At 41.9% G+C, this 15,006-nt stretch overlaps 3 protein-coding genes across 3 annotated transcripts; 2 read left to right on the top strand and 1 right to left on the bottom strand.

Annotated features, from left to right (window-relative positions):
• Nucleotides 1-10: 10 nt before the first annotated feature.
• gnptg (N-acetylglucosamine-1-phosphate transferase subunit gamma) lies at nucleotides 11-3,429 on the top strand. Its single transcript, XM_005721573.1, has 11 exons — nucleotides 11-169; nucleotides 258-312; nucleotides 383-450; nucleotides 897-951; nucleotides 1,086-1,169; nucleotides 1,267-1,360; nucleotides 1,778-1,892; nucleotides 1,964-2,046; nucleotides 2,723-2,851; nucleotides 2,946-3,027; nucleotides 3,104-3,429. The coding sequence occupies exons 1-11, from the start codon at nucleotides 103-105 to the stop codon at nucleotides 3,181-3,183; spliced, it is 912 nt and encodes a 303-aa protein (XP_005721630.1). The 5' UTR covers nucleotides 11-102; the 3' UTR covers nucleotides 3,184-3,429.
• Nucleotides 3,430-4,519: 1,090 nt separating this feature from the next.
• On the bottom strand, nucleotides 4,520-14,191 carry chlsn (cholesin). Its single transcript, XM_005721945.2, has 6 exons — nucleotides 14,100-14,191; nucleotides 13,773-13,909; nucleotides 13,582-13,692; nucleotides 6,987-7,198; nucleotides 5,304-5,385; nucleotides 4,520-4,923 (listed from the first exon to the last, which is right to left on the bottom strand). Exons 2-6 carry the CDS (start codon nucleotides 13,893-13,895, stop codon nucleotides 4,744-4,746), a joined length of 708 nt encoding a protein of 235 aa, XP_005722002.2. The 5' UTR covers nucleotides 13,896-13,909; nucleotides 14,100-14,191; the 3' UTR covers nucleotides 4,520-4,743.
• LOC102200051 (G-protein coupled estrogen receptor 1-like) lies at nucleotides 12,083-13,261 on the top strand. The gene has a single exon (XM_005721942.1). The coding sequence runs from the start codon at nucleotides 12,083-12,085 to the stop codon at nucleotides 13,175-13,177; it is 1,095 nt and encodes a 364-aa protein (XP_005721999.1). The 3' UTR covers nucleotides 13,178-13,261.
• Nucleotides 14,192-15,006: the final 815 nt, after the last annotated feature.

Below are 15,006 nucleotides of genomic sequence, written 5' to 3'. Positions count from 1 at the left end.
CGGCTTATTTTGATCACGTGGCGTGTCACCTGACCGGAACGAGCAAAAGAGGAAATGTAGACAGAAAAGTAACACTTTAACGCCTTCATAACGTAAATAATAATGCGTTGTTTCAGTTACCGAGTAGCTCATTTAATGAGTTTGTGTTTTGTCTGCGTGTATCTGTTCAGTAAGTACAGCTTTACTGCGCAGCTTCATTCAGAGATTTTAATCTAAACAGAGCTCGTGTGTCTGATCTCGGCTTGTTTTTAATGCAGTTAACTATGGATCCGCCGGTAAAATGAAGATAGTCGAAGAGCCAAACACATTTGGGTACGTGAAGCAAAATAAGTTCACATTGCGCAGTTTTGGCCTGCTGCTAATGGATCTACTTTGTGTCCAGGCTGAACAACCCTTTTGTGGCTCAGGGCAGCAGACTGCAACCTAAAGTGACCCCAGCTCCAGTGTCTGGTAAAACAAACTCATCATTTAAATATTTAAACATAAAGAGGAAAGGAGGCGTAGATTTCTGACTTATAAGTGTATTTCATGAGTTTTCCTCCATTCATACCATAGCAAAACCTTTGTCTTATAGTTGTAGTACACTCAAGGCGATGAACTACCAGAACTTTTTTCTGGCATTTCTGACATTTATTTCTCACAATTTAAGCCCAAAGAGTCACGCTGACAGATTTCTTTATCTTTGCACTTTTTTTCTTATATTGTGACATTTCAGGGACTAAATGTTTTATTAGATTTCTTTACACTGACAAAAGAGGGAGTTTCACTGCTTCAGCCCACTTAATCCTGATTGAAAGCCTCAATTCATTAAATTATATGTAAAATGTTCTAAATGTTGACTAAAGGGTCCTTTAGATTTTCTGTCTCATCATATGAGCAATGATTTCCTCCTTAAGGCCCAGTGCACCTTCATCAGCTTGCTGGAAAGTGCTTCAGTCTCACGGAGTCGACGTATGTATTTAACCTGTCACACAGTAGTATATTCCACCATCTCTCCACAGTGCAGACCATTAGCTTATTACATGTTGGATCTGAGCGTCTGGAAAATACAAAACAAACAATAGCATGTTGTCCTCACTTTGCAGGTATAAATATGAATTCTGTCCATTTCACAACGTCACTCAGCATGAGCAAACATTTAGGTGGAATGCCTACAGTGGGATCTTGGGGTAAGAAGCTCCAGAAACAAAACACAAACTAGATGTAAATGTGTGAAGCAAGCTGTTGGCTTCTTGTGGGAGTCAGGTTTGTGTTTGGTCCTTGCAGGATCTGGCAAGAGTGGGAAATGGCAAACAACACTTTCACCAGCATGTGGATGAGAGACGGCGACACTTGTGGAAACAGAAACAGAGAAACAAAGGTATCTAAACCTTTAAAATCCTCCTGGTAATCCACTGACAAGATTTTGGGCCCCGTCTTGAATATGAGGCCAACACTTTGCAATGCTAATTACTGCTTGAATGTATTGTGCATGTAAACATAACAACTAGTGCCAAACCGAGTCAAAGACAACTAGCAAATCATCCCATCAACCCTTAAAGTTATGCTTTTCCTTGTTTTCTGCCATATACTAACTTGCTGTTCAGACCTGCCTTTTATGGGGGTCAATCAATTGGAACAAAAGTGGCTTAGAGTGAGTGGGGGAAGGGAGCTGTTTCAGTCAGTGGAGATCTCGACTAGAGTCTAAGAATAAATATGTGGAACTGGGAATTACTTTCTTACTCAGCAACATGAATAAGAAATTGTGTTTTCTTTCTTTCTTGTCGTGGATCTGCAGGTGATTCTGGTCTGCAGCACAAGAAGCAAGCTCGCTCAAGTCTCAGAGCCCAGTACCTGTGTGTACTCGCTAACCTTTGAGACCCCCCTTGTTTGCCATCCACATTCTCTTTTAGGTAAGTTAAGCAGGACTTACTTTCATGCCAATGGGGATAGGGTTACTTATAAATTCTGTGCTCTTTTAAAGTGTATCCAACTCTGAAAGAGGAGCTACAGAAGGAATGGGATGAAGCGGAGCAGGCTCGCTATGAAGGACTTATAACTGAACAGGTGAGGGCCAGTTTGGTAGGTAAACAAATACTGCAGAATGACTTGCTTCCTCTATGCTTTTCATCTATGTCAGTTTATGCCACCTGTGAGATGATGAAATGTAGATGCAGAAAATATAGTGGATATAAACAATAGACTTAGTGAAGCTAAAATTCAAGCGCTTTAAAGCTGCATTCTTTTTAATGGCCACCAGGGGGCGAGTCACCTGTTTGCAAAAAGACGTCCAGTTGTAAAGACGTCTAGGAGAAAATAAGTCTACTGCTCACTTGATTTACATTATCAGTAAACACCTTCCAGATTAGTTCATCTTCTCAGCTGCTTAACACATACTGTACTCAAATTTTGTTGAGTACAGTATGTGTTAGCATGTCTATTAGAATGAAAAATGAACATAAAACAGCATACTTGTGATTCAGAAGTGCACCCATATTATCATGCAGCGTCCTTCAGTTTCCTCATTCATCACATGAGTTTTCAAAACGTCAAAAATATGACAACACCGAAAACGGTCTGTTTACAGCTTTGTGTCCATCTTTTATGTACAGTTATTGTAGCTGAAAATCAGACACCTCTGATTGAGCTCTGTTATGGTACACACATTTCAAGGTGTCCTTTGTTATGTACATTTTAATTATTCGTGGAATGGTTATGTTTACACTTTGTACATGTGCTCCAGGGATACAACAATCTCTTAAAGGATATTTTTGAGGACGCCGGACTGCTGAAGAGTCGGAAAGTAAAAGTCAAGGTTCAAGAGGCAGCAGCTGATTCAGCAAGGCAAAACTCTTTAGAGAAATGTAAAGCGGTGCGTAACCTTTCAAAGTAGTATCTCTTCTAACATGACAACAAAATCACAATACAAGCTCAATAGTGTTTTTTTTTGTATATTTTTTCTACAGGACTACCAAAAACTGAGAGAAGAGACTGAGAGATTGCGAGCTCTTCTTACTCAACATAACATTCCTTTTACTTCTGAGACAAGTGAGTGAAGTCAGTCTTCACTCATTTAAGTCTCGTACAGTTTATATGAATGATTTTTTTCCCCTATATGTGACAGATGACGCAAAAGGTACAGTGAGCGTGACGGTTAAGGATCAACACTTAAGAGGAGACAACGGACTCATTGATGTTCAGTGAAGATTACCTGGAGCAAAAACGAGCCAAAGCACCCGAGCGGAGTTTGTTGATCAGCATCAGAGAGACGCATAAAGTAACCGGACAACACTGGTAGAGCTCAGGCTGTTGGTACTGCAGAATAAAATTTTGCAAGCGTAGCTGAGAGTGGGTAATTTCTTTTTTTTGTCGAGGATTCATCACTGAGCTCTCCAAGACTATGAAAAGGCACCATCGTGCATGAGAAATAAAATGAGCTTTGAAAATGTTTACAGTCCAGTTTTGTTTGTCTGTTAAGCCTAAAACAATAAATCGACAGCAGAACGTCATGTCCGTAAGACATGAGGGGAAAATATCCAGCCAATCTGACATAGAATCTAAGAAGCACCTACTGTTCACTGAAGCCTCAACAGAAATGGACAAAGGTAGAAGGGTGGCTGTCAGACAGCTACTCTTCAAAAGGCCAGTCTGGAGAACTATTCCTGAACACTACTTTACACACAGACTTAAAGAGTTCAGACTGTGTTGAAGAGTAAAGGTAGTCACACAAAATATTGATTTTCAAGCTCAGACTGTTTTTGCCTTTTACTCTGCATTTCCATGTTTGCATATTTCAATATCCTGACAAGATATACTAAAATGAGGAGTAAATTCTTTTGTTCATGCATATGCAAGTAACCGAAAAACATCGTCCATATATATAAAGTGGCTGAAAAGCATTTGTGTCTTTGTGTTATATTTGGGTGCATTTGTATAGGAAATGAAGTCATCACAGCTAGGCTAGATATTGACTTTGTTTCCTTCCTCTGTGTTTGCGTCCTATATTAAGACTCAAACACATGTTCCTGTCATACTGCACTCAAAGAAGTAACAGCCGGTCATTTCCGACTTCACTTTTGCCCGATTGAGATACGCACAACACTGCTATATTAATAGTCTGTGAAAGATGCGGATAAAATTAATCACCCGCACACTTACTGAGTTAGTCACAAAAACCAGATGATAAGCAAATATAAAATGTATGTAGAGAACATAACCCAGCGGTCTGGTATGTGTTTGCTACTGTGATTACAAGGAGAGTGCAAAAGAAAAGTTATTCAGTTCAGTGGCTTCACTGATTATGGGCCTTGACGTGCACAAACATGTCTTAGCTACAAACATTCCTGAGATGTTACTCAAAAGGTCTTCCAGCTATCTGTTTGACTTTGAGGGATTCACATCTCTCCGAAGTGATCTGCCCATACTGGCAAAGTTGAACAGTAACCTCTGAGTTACTTGCTGGAGTTGAAAAAAGGATTTACAAACAGCTTCTGTACATTTGAATAAAACATTAATCTGCCTTCATATTGTATGACATGGCTTTCCTGACTGATAACTACCAACCAACATAACACACAAGTAATGTAAAGAAACAGAGGTGATAAAGTAACACTTTTAATTATTAAAACAGGTGAATAATACTGGCAACACAAACAGGGACCGTTTATTTAAAACCTCTTTAGCCCAAGCCTTAGATCAGGCCGATCCTTCAGTCCTGTGAACAGAGTTTAGTCTTTTTGCGAGTCTCTCTGTAATATTTGTGGCTCAGGATAATAGCTGGATAACTTCTCTGGCTCTGTGTGCCCTCTGCTGGATGACTGTGTCTTCTGGTGCTTTTCCAGATTCCTCCACCAGGGATAAGGCCTTCTGCACGGTTGTGTCCTTGCCACTTCCACGAAGCCCCTCCAGGTACTGAAGCAGCACCGAAAACGTGTCGTCTGGAATCTGAGAAGAACCTACTTTAATCTTGTTGATTCTCTGTATACATATTATAGAGACTCTTGGCTACAGGGTGACAAATCATTACGATACTAGTGACGCTAATGTGGAGCATCTCCTGTCAGTGTTCTCTTCAGACAGATTCAAAAATGAGGATAACATGAATTACATGAAAATGTTTGTAAACATTTCAACTTCTTATAGCTTTACCATTTTTACTTATTCTCTTCTGCTTAAAAATGACAAATAGTTTTGGATTGAGAATAGAGAGTGTTATTTAATAACAGAAAGAGGAAGAAAGAGCGTAGCGGTTGACCAGTCTAAAACAAAGCTGAGAAAACCCCCTGTCACCCCCATCGTTCAGGAGGAATGTTGGGTAATTTTACCTTTTCAGAATCAAAGAGGTGCTGCAGTAACCACGTCTGCCTCGTCTTCTGGAACTTCCACCGTGAACGGTTTTCAGCCCAGCTGCAAAGGCAAAAACCACTGTGGGCTGCAGTGTAACTATTGCAGAAAGTACATACTTCCACCCCCATGATTCACTACAACAACAACAACTTATTAAATGCTAGAATTATGAATCATTTCTGAGAAAGTCTTCCCGTGTATGTTATGTTAAGAGAATCCAGTGATCGAACTATTTATCTGCTGTGATGGAAAGATTTGGGTTCGGTTCAAATTTCATCTCATGGATCAAGTACATATATTTGACTCCTGTTGCTTCAGTTTATACTAATAGCCAGAAATCGAGCGGGCCCTACCACTTGGCTGGCAATGGAGTTAGAATCAACTCAGGGTATTTCTCTTGCCTCCTTTCTCGGTTCTTCCCTCCCTTTATCCATTGACAACTTCAATGGCCAATGGACTTCACATATAATCCGATAATTCAGCACTCCCTCAGGGTGTGGGCTCAGTTCAGGAGACATTTAAATCTTAAAAATGTCTCACTTCAAAGCCCCATCTTATCAAATCACCTATTCCTCCCTCCCACTTTGGACAATTTGTTTCAGGTCTGGTTTCGAGCAGGTGTTATTTACTTTAAAGGTCTCTTTATACACAATAGCTGTCAGCAAAATACACTCTTCCCAAAACTCACTTTTTTTTAGATATTTACAACTCAGGCATTTTTTGCAATCCCACCTCTCAAATTTTCCAGAAGCTCCAGCTGCTAACTTACTGGACGAGCTCCTTAGTTTGCAACTCTCAGGCAAAGGTATAATCTCTCACATCTATAACAAACTGTGCAGTGTAACTTCAGCTCCCTTTGAAGGCCTCAAACACACATGGGAGAAGGAGTTAGGTATATCTATGTCAGATGACGTTTGGGATTCAGTCCTCTGGTAAATTCCACATCACTCTGTGCACGCCCCTCCCTATTACAATTCAAAGTAGTTCATAGGGCCCACTTATCTAAATCCAGATGAGTTTTCTGCACCGTGAACAAGGCTGCCGGCCTGAAACTGGCTCTCAACCCCCTACTTGCTCTCTTTGGTACAGTGGGTAAGGATGATAAGTATATCACCGGGGCAAAACATCGGGTGCTGTCTTTTGGTTCCCTCCTGGCTAGACGTGCCATTTTGACGAGGTGGAAGGCTGCTGCCCCGCCCACCCATGTTCAGCGGCTTGCTCATCTCATGACGTGTCTCAGTCTTGAAAAGGTCCAGTGCTCCAGCCAGAATAAAAACTTCTCTAACCTTCAATTTAAGGATCTTCCTGCTGACTATCACATTTGCTTATTCCATAGAGGTCAGACGACCTACCATTCTGTATGTTTTACTGTGTTAATGGGAATGTGAAGCTCAGTTGTGTTGCAGCTAACTTCTGTGTGGTTTGCAAGGAAAGGTTTTGTTGGTATCAATCGCCCCTCTTTTTTGTTAACAGTATTCATAATTGTTCAATAAAAATATTTTGAGTAAAAAAGAGGATCCAGTAATCTAGTGGTGAGCTTTTACAACATAAAAAAAAGAATAATTATACGATATCCTGGGTTTTAATTCATAAATCAGCTGCTACACATCCCATAATGCATTTTGATTGCATCCTGGTAATCCTCTGGACCCTATTCTTACCACGTGAGGTAGTCTAAGGCCTGCTGTTGTGCACTGGGTCCAGATGGTTTTGTTTGCTCCAAAGTCACTCCCTCCGCTTTGAGCTTTTTCTTCTCCTCCTTTTTCCGAATCTTCTTCAGCTTCCTCTCCAGGACCCTCTTCTTATCGGGACTCAAGTCCTCGAGCCCCTCTGCCTCAGCTGTCCCCTCAGGACAGCTGGGTGGATCAAGAACCTGTCACAACAAAGCAAAGCAAACGCACAAATAAGTCGCAGCGAAAATGAAATCATTTGATCGCAAACTGCTTCTTATGCACATGCCAATTTTAACTCCGCTAAATGCAAACTAAATGTGATATTTTACTGTGTTTTTGCAGACAGATGAGTCAAAAGTCAAAAGCAGTTTTCAGGTTTAGATCACTTCCTCTTGCTCTGCAGCTCTGGGCAACGTTTCCTGTGCATACAGTATTACGAGTTCACCATAGCACGCTTTTTTTGTGCAGTACCCAGACAGTTTCAGCAGTGCGTTCGCAGAGCACACACCACTGTACATGCACTTGGATGGTTTATAAATAGCCAACAAAAAAAAAAAAAGACAATGAAACAATTCAGCTTCACAGAACTGCTGAAGAAGTTTTTAAATAATAATAATTTGAAAAACATTTCCTTGTTATAGGATGTAAACACAGCACAACTTAAAGACTTTTATGCCAGAGGAAGTTGAACAAGGGACACACTATGCTCTCCGATTTAGCCGACCTCTGGTGGTGATGAAAAGAAGAAAAAAAAAGGGAGGGGAAGAAGAGATTTTGGTCACATGGCCAAAAAGTCATTCTGAAAGTATGCTGCCTGGGCATTGCCCACAGAAATAGAAAAGCCTTTTGTATGATGAGCACTTGTGTCCATGCGAACAGCATCGTTTTCGGAGCTTTGACTCAGGCGGTAGCAGCGTCGGGCCGGTGGATACAAAACAGACGAGCGGGTGACGGAAGCAAAAATGGTAAGTGGAAACATGTGTTTCTACTGAACGGGCAGGTCCTCAAAGGGAAGCAAACAAAGACTCAGAGAAAATCCTCACAGAAAACAAAACTACAACTTTTTACTTGATACGTCTTCATACACGGTGTATTTTTAAAGTTCTTTGCATACAGTTAAGATTTTAGCTCAACTTTGAGTTCATTTAGGAAGGAACTCTGTGTTGTAATTTCTGTGTTCCTGTGGAAAGTCTTCATAGTGATTCATGCACGTATATTCAAGTGTTTTCAAATCACTGGACTTCTGTTTTTGAGGAAATCTTCTGATTCTCATCAGTGGCTGTTTTTTGCTTTGATTTTCAGTCTGATTACAGCACAGGCTCGCCTACCGCGCCGACGAGCCCCACATCTCAATTTTCCATCTCTTCTGCCATCACACAGAGCAGCGTCAACATCACACAGAGCAGCGTCAACATCACACAGAGCAGCGTCAACATCACAGAGAGCAGCGTCAAGACCACGGACAACTCTGTTTTAGTCAAGATTGCAGCCAATGACTTAATCAACTACGTCTACAGTTTGCTTGCTACCTTCGGTCTCTTAGCAGGCTGCTTCCTGCTTTACAGTTTCATTCAGACTTATCGCGCCCACAAGAGGCTGGCTTGGCTCGGCTGCCTCCTCTGGGTGTTTTGTGGCTTCCAGCTGCTGCTCCTGCTCCTCTCTTTGCACACGGTGGCCCACAGACCTGCCTACCTAAACACCACAGCTTTAGGCTGTGCCGCACTCTCCTTTACCATCAACATAGCCTCTCTGTGTGGCCTGCTGGTCTTAGTGCTCATGGCATCCGTCGTCACCTTTGATCCTCCATCCAATCACCTGCTGAGAAAGTCTCGTGTCTGTGCGGCACTAGTGGGCATCACTTCTGTACTCATTTCTCTGGTGCTGGCTGGCATTCGTGGACCCAGAGGAGATTTGCAGAAAGAGGGCAACTGTTTGATGGATCCCACCACAGATGGTGTTTCATACGCAGTTGCTAGGCTGTGTTTGGTCTTCCTGATTCCCTACATCCTCCAACTGGGACTTCTGATAGGTGGCTGTATCCGCCAGAGGGAGTCGAATGGACGTTTCCTCTCCGGCTCTGAGGAAGGCCCTGTGTTCCTGGCGGTCACCGGTTTTACGCTCATCTGCCAGCTCTTCTACAGCGTGGCGCTGCTTAGAGGGGCTCTGATTAATAGTGAAAGACAGCTGACGTTCCACCAGCAAGCATTTTTGAGTGTGTCTGAGTTTGTGCTGTTCTCAGGGAGCAGCGTGAGCCTGCTGCTCGTCCTGTTCATGCACAGGCCATGTCGGGAAAGCCTCTATGGAGTGATCAGGCGGCTGCGGGACTGCTGCCGACGTCCAGGGCCACAGCCCAACAGGAACATCATAGCTCCGCACATTGAGATCACAGACACTCTGGAGGACATCGAGTCTTAAGAAATGTGTCTGTTTGCTAGGACAGAGCTCTTCCCATGCATCAGATTTAATGTCTTACCTGTTATGGACCACCTCACTATCTATCCAGTCACTGAAAGCTTGCAGAACTCTCATCAAATGTATTTTTTTTAACATTTCATTTACAAAATGTACAAAAAGAGGAGAAAAAAAATGCTTTATATCTTGTTACTGTGCATTATCTTGCCATGTTATGTCAATTCAAATGATTTATTTCTTTAATCAGGGAATTAAAAAGGAGCTATTATTACATGAGATTCTGTATGAATTTTTAACCTGTTCCCGGGAAAATGTCTTTTCTTGGAAACTCTGTTTGCATAAGCCTGATTTACACAAAAGTCCATTAAGACAAATGCTTGGAAAAACCTCTGCAGCTCCCTGAAAGCCACATAGGAAAAATTAAGTCTAGGAAAACCAAAGTCAGAGTCTATATTTATGCCAACAGTGTCAACGAGCCCTCATGTAATTATGCTTGAATAAAAAAAAAAAAAGTTACTGAATCAGATGAACACTTTTCAAGAAATTCATGGGCACCAGTTCTAGGAATAAGCGATCCGCGTGGATAACGTTTTGCATCGGTGGCAACACGGAGCGACACAAACCCAGGAACCAGGAAAGTGAATGCGGGAGTAGAGTTCATTAAGAAGCTGGTCTTAACTTAACTGTCACAATAGTGATTGCTGAAATCGGGGCTCTTATGAATGCTACTTACAGTTTTAAAATCATCACATATAAAGTGATAAAAGATTCAGACACCACCCTACAAACCAGAACAAAGCGCACAGTTTGTGTTCCTGCACAAACCGTCTTTCTGGGGTTTTCAAGTAATGTGAAACAAGGAGACACTAAGTGAAATTATGCATGTCTGCATGTCCACCTTGTTTAGTGTAAATGTGCTGTCCAGAGACAGATCGACTCCCATGTTTACATATTTTAACATTACACAATCATGACCGTGTTTGCGTGCTTTCATGCCAGTGTTGACAAGACGACCTCATGTCTCAAATTGATATAATCATAAGCAATAAAATTATACCCACACACTGATAAAAATAGGGGATGATCAAACTGCCAAGTGACAGTACTGCCAATAAAAAGTAGTAAAGGTTTCATTTTAAAAAGACTTTTACACATTTGGCTCAAAAGCTGCGATATGAAGACGCGCCTGCATTGTGTGTTTGTGTTTCTTGTTGCAAGTGGTGGGTGGCTGTAAACATTTCTCCGCATTCATACTGAAACCACTTTTTACTGCCAGCGTTAACGGAGAGGGAGGACAATACACGCAGACCGAGAAATCACAGGTGAGTCCAAGCTCTTTTATATGACGCCTTAATTTGTTTATCACCAGTTTAGCTTTCCTTATAGTTTCCAAGTATCTCCTCAGCATGTTATGGCTTACCTGTTTGATATTAAACGCTTTGAACTAACATACAACGAATCCTACAGCCTGGAGGTGCTTCTGGTTGGGAGTTTAAATTTCTAAACGCTCGTAAGCATCTTTAAGATCTGATAAGTTAGATGAAGGATCTCGGAAAGTATTCTTTTTGACTGTATGAATATATTCAAAGCGGCTGCACTTTAAACAGATACACATCCACTTAAAAGTCGCATCAATAATGAATTTTTATGGGATATCTCTTCAAGGGTACGGTCAACTAGACAGTATCAGTGCTCGTTTCAGCTCTGCTAACATGACAAGTTAGCTTTGCTCATCTTACATGAGGCAACATAATGTGTCACTGCAGTACCTCTGCTTCTGTTTCCATTAAAAACGAATCAGTGATTAATGGTTTAATTAATCATTCTTTGTCATTTGTTAAAGGCGAGAAAATTCTGTGATGCTCCCGATGTTTGGGCAATAACTAGAGCTGAAGTAAAACACAGTGAACTATCACATAGTTTTGTAATTTGTCACATTAAAATGATGATTCAGACGGCTGCTATCTAGACAGCACGACCTGCCCGCCACAGCGAGCAAAACAATCTGTGTCACCTCTTAGAAGCAAGCCAGTGACAGCCAGTCACATTTCACTCAGTTTTATTTGGTTCAGTTCAATACAGCAGTGCTCTCAGTGTACGTAACTTTCTTTTGAGCAAGCCCTTGGCAACAGTGGAGAGAAAAAACTGCATTGGAAAAAAACGGGGAATTAATGTATTTATTGATGTTGTGTACAGAATTATTACCTCCTGGACGTCTACTTTTTGGCTGCCCCTCCTTTAGTCTTGAGGCTGCTTCCTGTTAAAAGGAAGTTTTTCCTTCTCCCTGTTCCCAAGGGCTTGCTCACACGGGTCGTCTGATTGTTGGGGTTTGCTCTGTAACATTGTAGAGTCTGTACCTTACAATATAAAGCCCTTTGAGCTGACTGTTCTTTGATTTTTTGCTATATAAATGCAACTGTATTGATGTGAATTGAAATTAATTGATGTTTTAAGAAAGTGAAACAGGCTGTTGACTTCATTTCGCTTCTTCTTTCTGTCTAGGGGAAACAGTGGCATCAGCACCTCACTCTATCCAAAAGCTACCGCTCACACAAAGAGGGAACTGATGGTACCGCAGGCTCCTCAGCAACTACTTAGTCTTCAAAAATCTAGGAACTATGGCAACTTAGTGTTTGGATGCTGCTAACAACAGCTAAAGACAAAAGGGGAACATGAACATGACCATAAATGTGGACTACAAAGTCATTGCTGACAATAACTTCAGTGCACATCCAAATGACACACAGGCAGTCGCCTCCGATTGTCCGGAGGCAGCTTCGGATAATTATTATTTTATCAGCCTCATCCTCTCCAGCCTCTACACCATATTCCTGTTTCCTGTCGGTCTTGTTGGGAATATCCTTATTATAGTGGTCAACCTTAACCACAGGGGCCGCATGACACCTCCAGATTGCTACTTCGTGAATTTGGCCATGGCTGACCTCTTTCTGGTAGCTGACTCTCTGATTGAGGTGTTCAATCTTAAAAAGGGCTACTACGACAAGGCCGGCCTCTGCACTTTCATGAACCTCTTCCAACAGGCCAACATGTACAGTAGCGTCTTCTTTCTGACCTGGATGAGCCTCGACCGCTTCGTCGCGCTGACCAACTCCATGGGTCGCAGCATACCACACGCACGGCTCAGCTGCTGCCTCATCTGGACGTCTTCGTCCCTGCTCACCTTGCTGCCTTTCGCTGTAGCTCAAGTGCAACACGCCGGAGAGCTTCATTTCTGCTTCGCCAACGTGACTCAGATTCAGTGGCTGGAGGTGATGCTGGGATTCTTGCTGCCCTTCTGCATCCTGGGGGTGTGCTACTGGAGAATAGCACGGGTGCTCAAATGCAGCCTCTGGGAACTAAACAGCCCCCTGCAGAGGCCTCGCAGGCAGAAAGCCCTGCGACTCATCTCAGCCGCTGTGGTCGTCTTCTTCCTCTGCTGGCTGCCAGAGAACGTGTTTATAAGTGTGCACCTCGTGAGGGGCGACACGAACGGGGGCACGCTGTGGCAGGATTACCCCTTGACAGGTCACGCCGTCAGGCTGGCGGCTTTCTCCAACAGCTGCCTGAATCCTCTCATCTACGGCTTCCTCGGGGAGGCCTTTAGGGAAAAGTTGAGGCTTTTTTTCCAGGATAAAAGCCGATGGTCCAAGCTGAACAGGACCCCCTCGAGAAAACCCATCAACGAACCAGCAGCAAAGGACGACAGTATGAGCAACTCATCACATCCAAACTGTGACATCCTCCTGCCAACTGAGTACCCTCCTTGAATAAACTGTATATACATGGTTTCACCAAAACACATGAAAATCATCTGTGCTGTGGGGTAAAAGCGCCATTCAGTGCTAAATATCAAAACATGGATCCTAATTTTTGTACAGATCTGACTGTTTTTAATGTAAAATTGAGACACATCAGTGTTATTTAAATGAATCATGCAAGCATAAAAGTCTCTCTGAACTGAATGACAGCATGTCTCAGTGCCAAAAATTTAAATTTATTACCTGTCAGTTCATTATCTGTGTTATTACATGTTTGCCACGCTGCTCTATGCTTTACCATGATTATGTCACAAAAAAGATTTTTTCACGGTAAAACACTGTAAACTAGCTGACTACCTACAAAGAGCCAAATAAAGTCTTTAAGTCACATTTTCAGCAGTGAACATTCTCACCTCTGCTTGCTCTACGGTTTGGTTCACTCGTTCCTTTTTGCTCTTCTTGTTCTTTTTCCGTTTTTTATCATCTGTTGTGTTTGTTAGCTGAGACATGTGAGCAGGAGCCTCCTGCTTTAAAAACAAAGTGTTAATGATACTGTGACTGATTTCAGGTAGTGCTGTAAAATACCATTCTCTGTGCTACTCACGTCTGCATCCATCTTTTTCCTCTTCGTATTTACTTCAGTGTCCATTATTTCTGTACGGTCATCAGATGGACCCAGATCCTTCCTCTTAAGAGGTTTTGATTTCAACGATTTGTCCTTGGCCATGAGATAAATTACTCCTGCAAACCAACACAAGCGTGTATATTACTGAAGACCAGCACACACGTTTACTGAATGAAGTACACGGACAGACAAGGTTTAAGGTAAAAAGAAACACATTATCCACTTTATGACATAACAACAAGCAGCAGGTATATGGGCTAAACACTACTTTGACCACGTTGTTTTTACTAAAAACCTTAAACCAACCTGAGCTGCGTTGCGTGCCAAACTCTGGAAAGCACACAGGCGCGTGGAAAGTCAACCAGGAAGCGGTGCCGCTCAAGTGAAGCCTGATTGGACGATTGGCTACCCGTGTTTTGTGATTGGTCGGTGGGTGTAACATGTTTAAAAACTCGAAGAACAAACTACTGAAAGAAATCTCAAAATATTAAATGAAGTGGGAACCTGGAGACTATTTAATATCAATAAATAATAAATAAATACATAAACACAAACCATAATAAAACAAACAAAAAACAATTCACTAATAAAAAAGAAAGAATATTATAAATAAGACAATACGCTGTAGCTCAAAAGTACTTAAAATGCTCACAAATAAAATAAAATGCAGACTGGTGGTACGGTGTAAAATCGAAGTAATTATACTTTCAAGCCTAAATGTGCCATTATCTTTAGATATAGTCACACTACTGCTAATAATAATAATAGAATAATAAATTATTCTATGGGTTAGAGACAGCCGGTCATAACCAGCGTCTCTCGCTGTTTCTGGCCGGAGAGAATTGAAGGTTGCACAATGGTGTGTTACATGACCTGACTGAAAAGGTTTTGCTGGGCAAACCTTCAGTTTCGTAGTGTTGAGTAAGATGACCGGTTGTCCATCATGTCTATAGCAGCAGTCTTTGCCCGTCTGACACGAGTGGCTTTGAGTCGAGGAACATTTATTCATAGCGGTGCAGCGACCGTGAGGTGAGTGTCAGTATGTGTTTCCCCGGCTCATGGAAAGCATGTATTCAATGTGTAATGGTGGTTCAATGACAGTGTAGTATCTTTAATTGTTGGTCAGCTTTTCTTAATTTTTCCTAGAAGACACACCTTGGTCCTTTGACGTTAATCTAGTTACTAGGCTTTGGATGGATAGCAGGAGTTTTCC

The sequence above is a fragment of the Pundamilia nyererei genome, unplaced genomic scaffold, assembly GCF_000239375.1.
Source record: "Pundamilia nyererei isolate P.nyererei 1_Seehausen unplaced genomic scaffold, PunNye1.0 scaffold00005, whole genome shotgun sequence".
NCBI classification, from domain to species: domain Eukaryota; kingdom Metazoa; phylum Chordata; class Actinopteri; order Cichliformes; family Cichlidae; genus Pundamilia; species Pundamilia nyererei.
The sequence above is the reverse complement of the archived record's forward strand: the minus strand, read 5'-3'. Positions and strand labels throughout refer to the sequence as shown.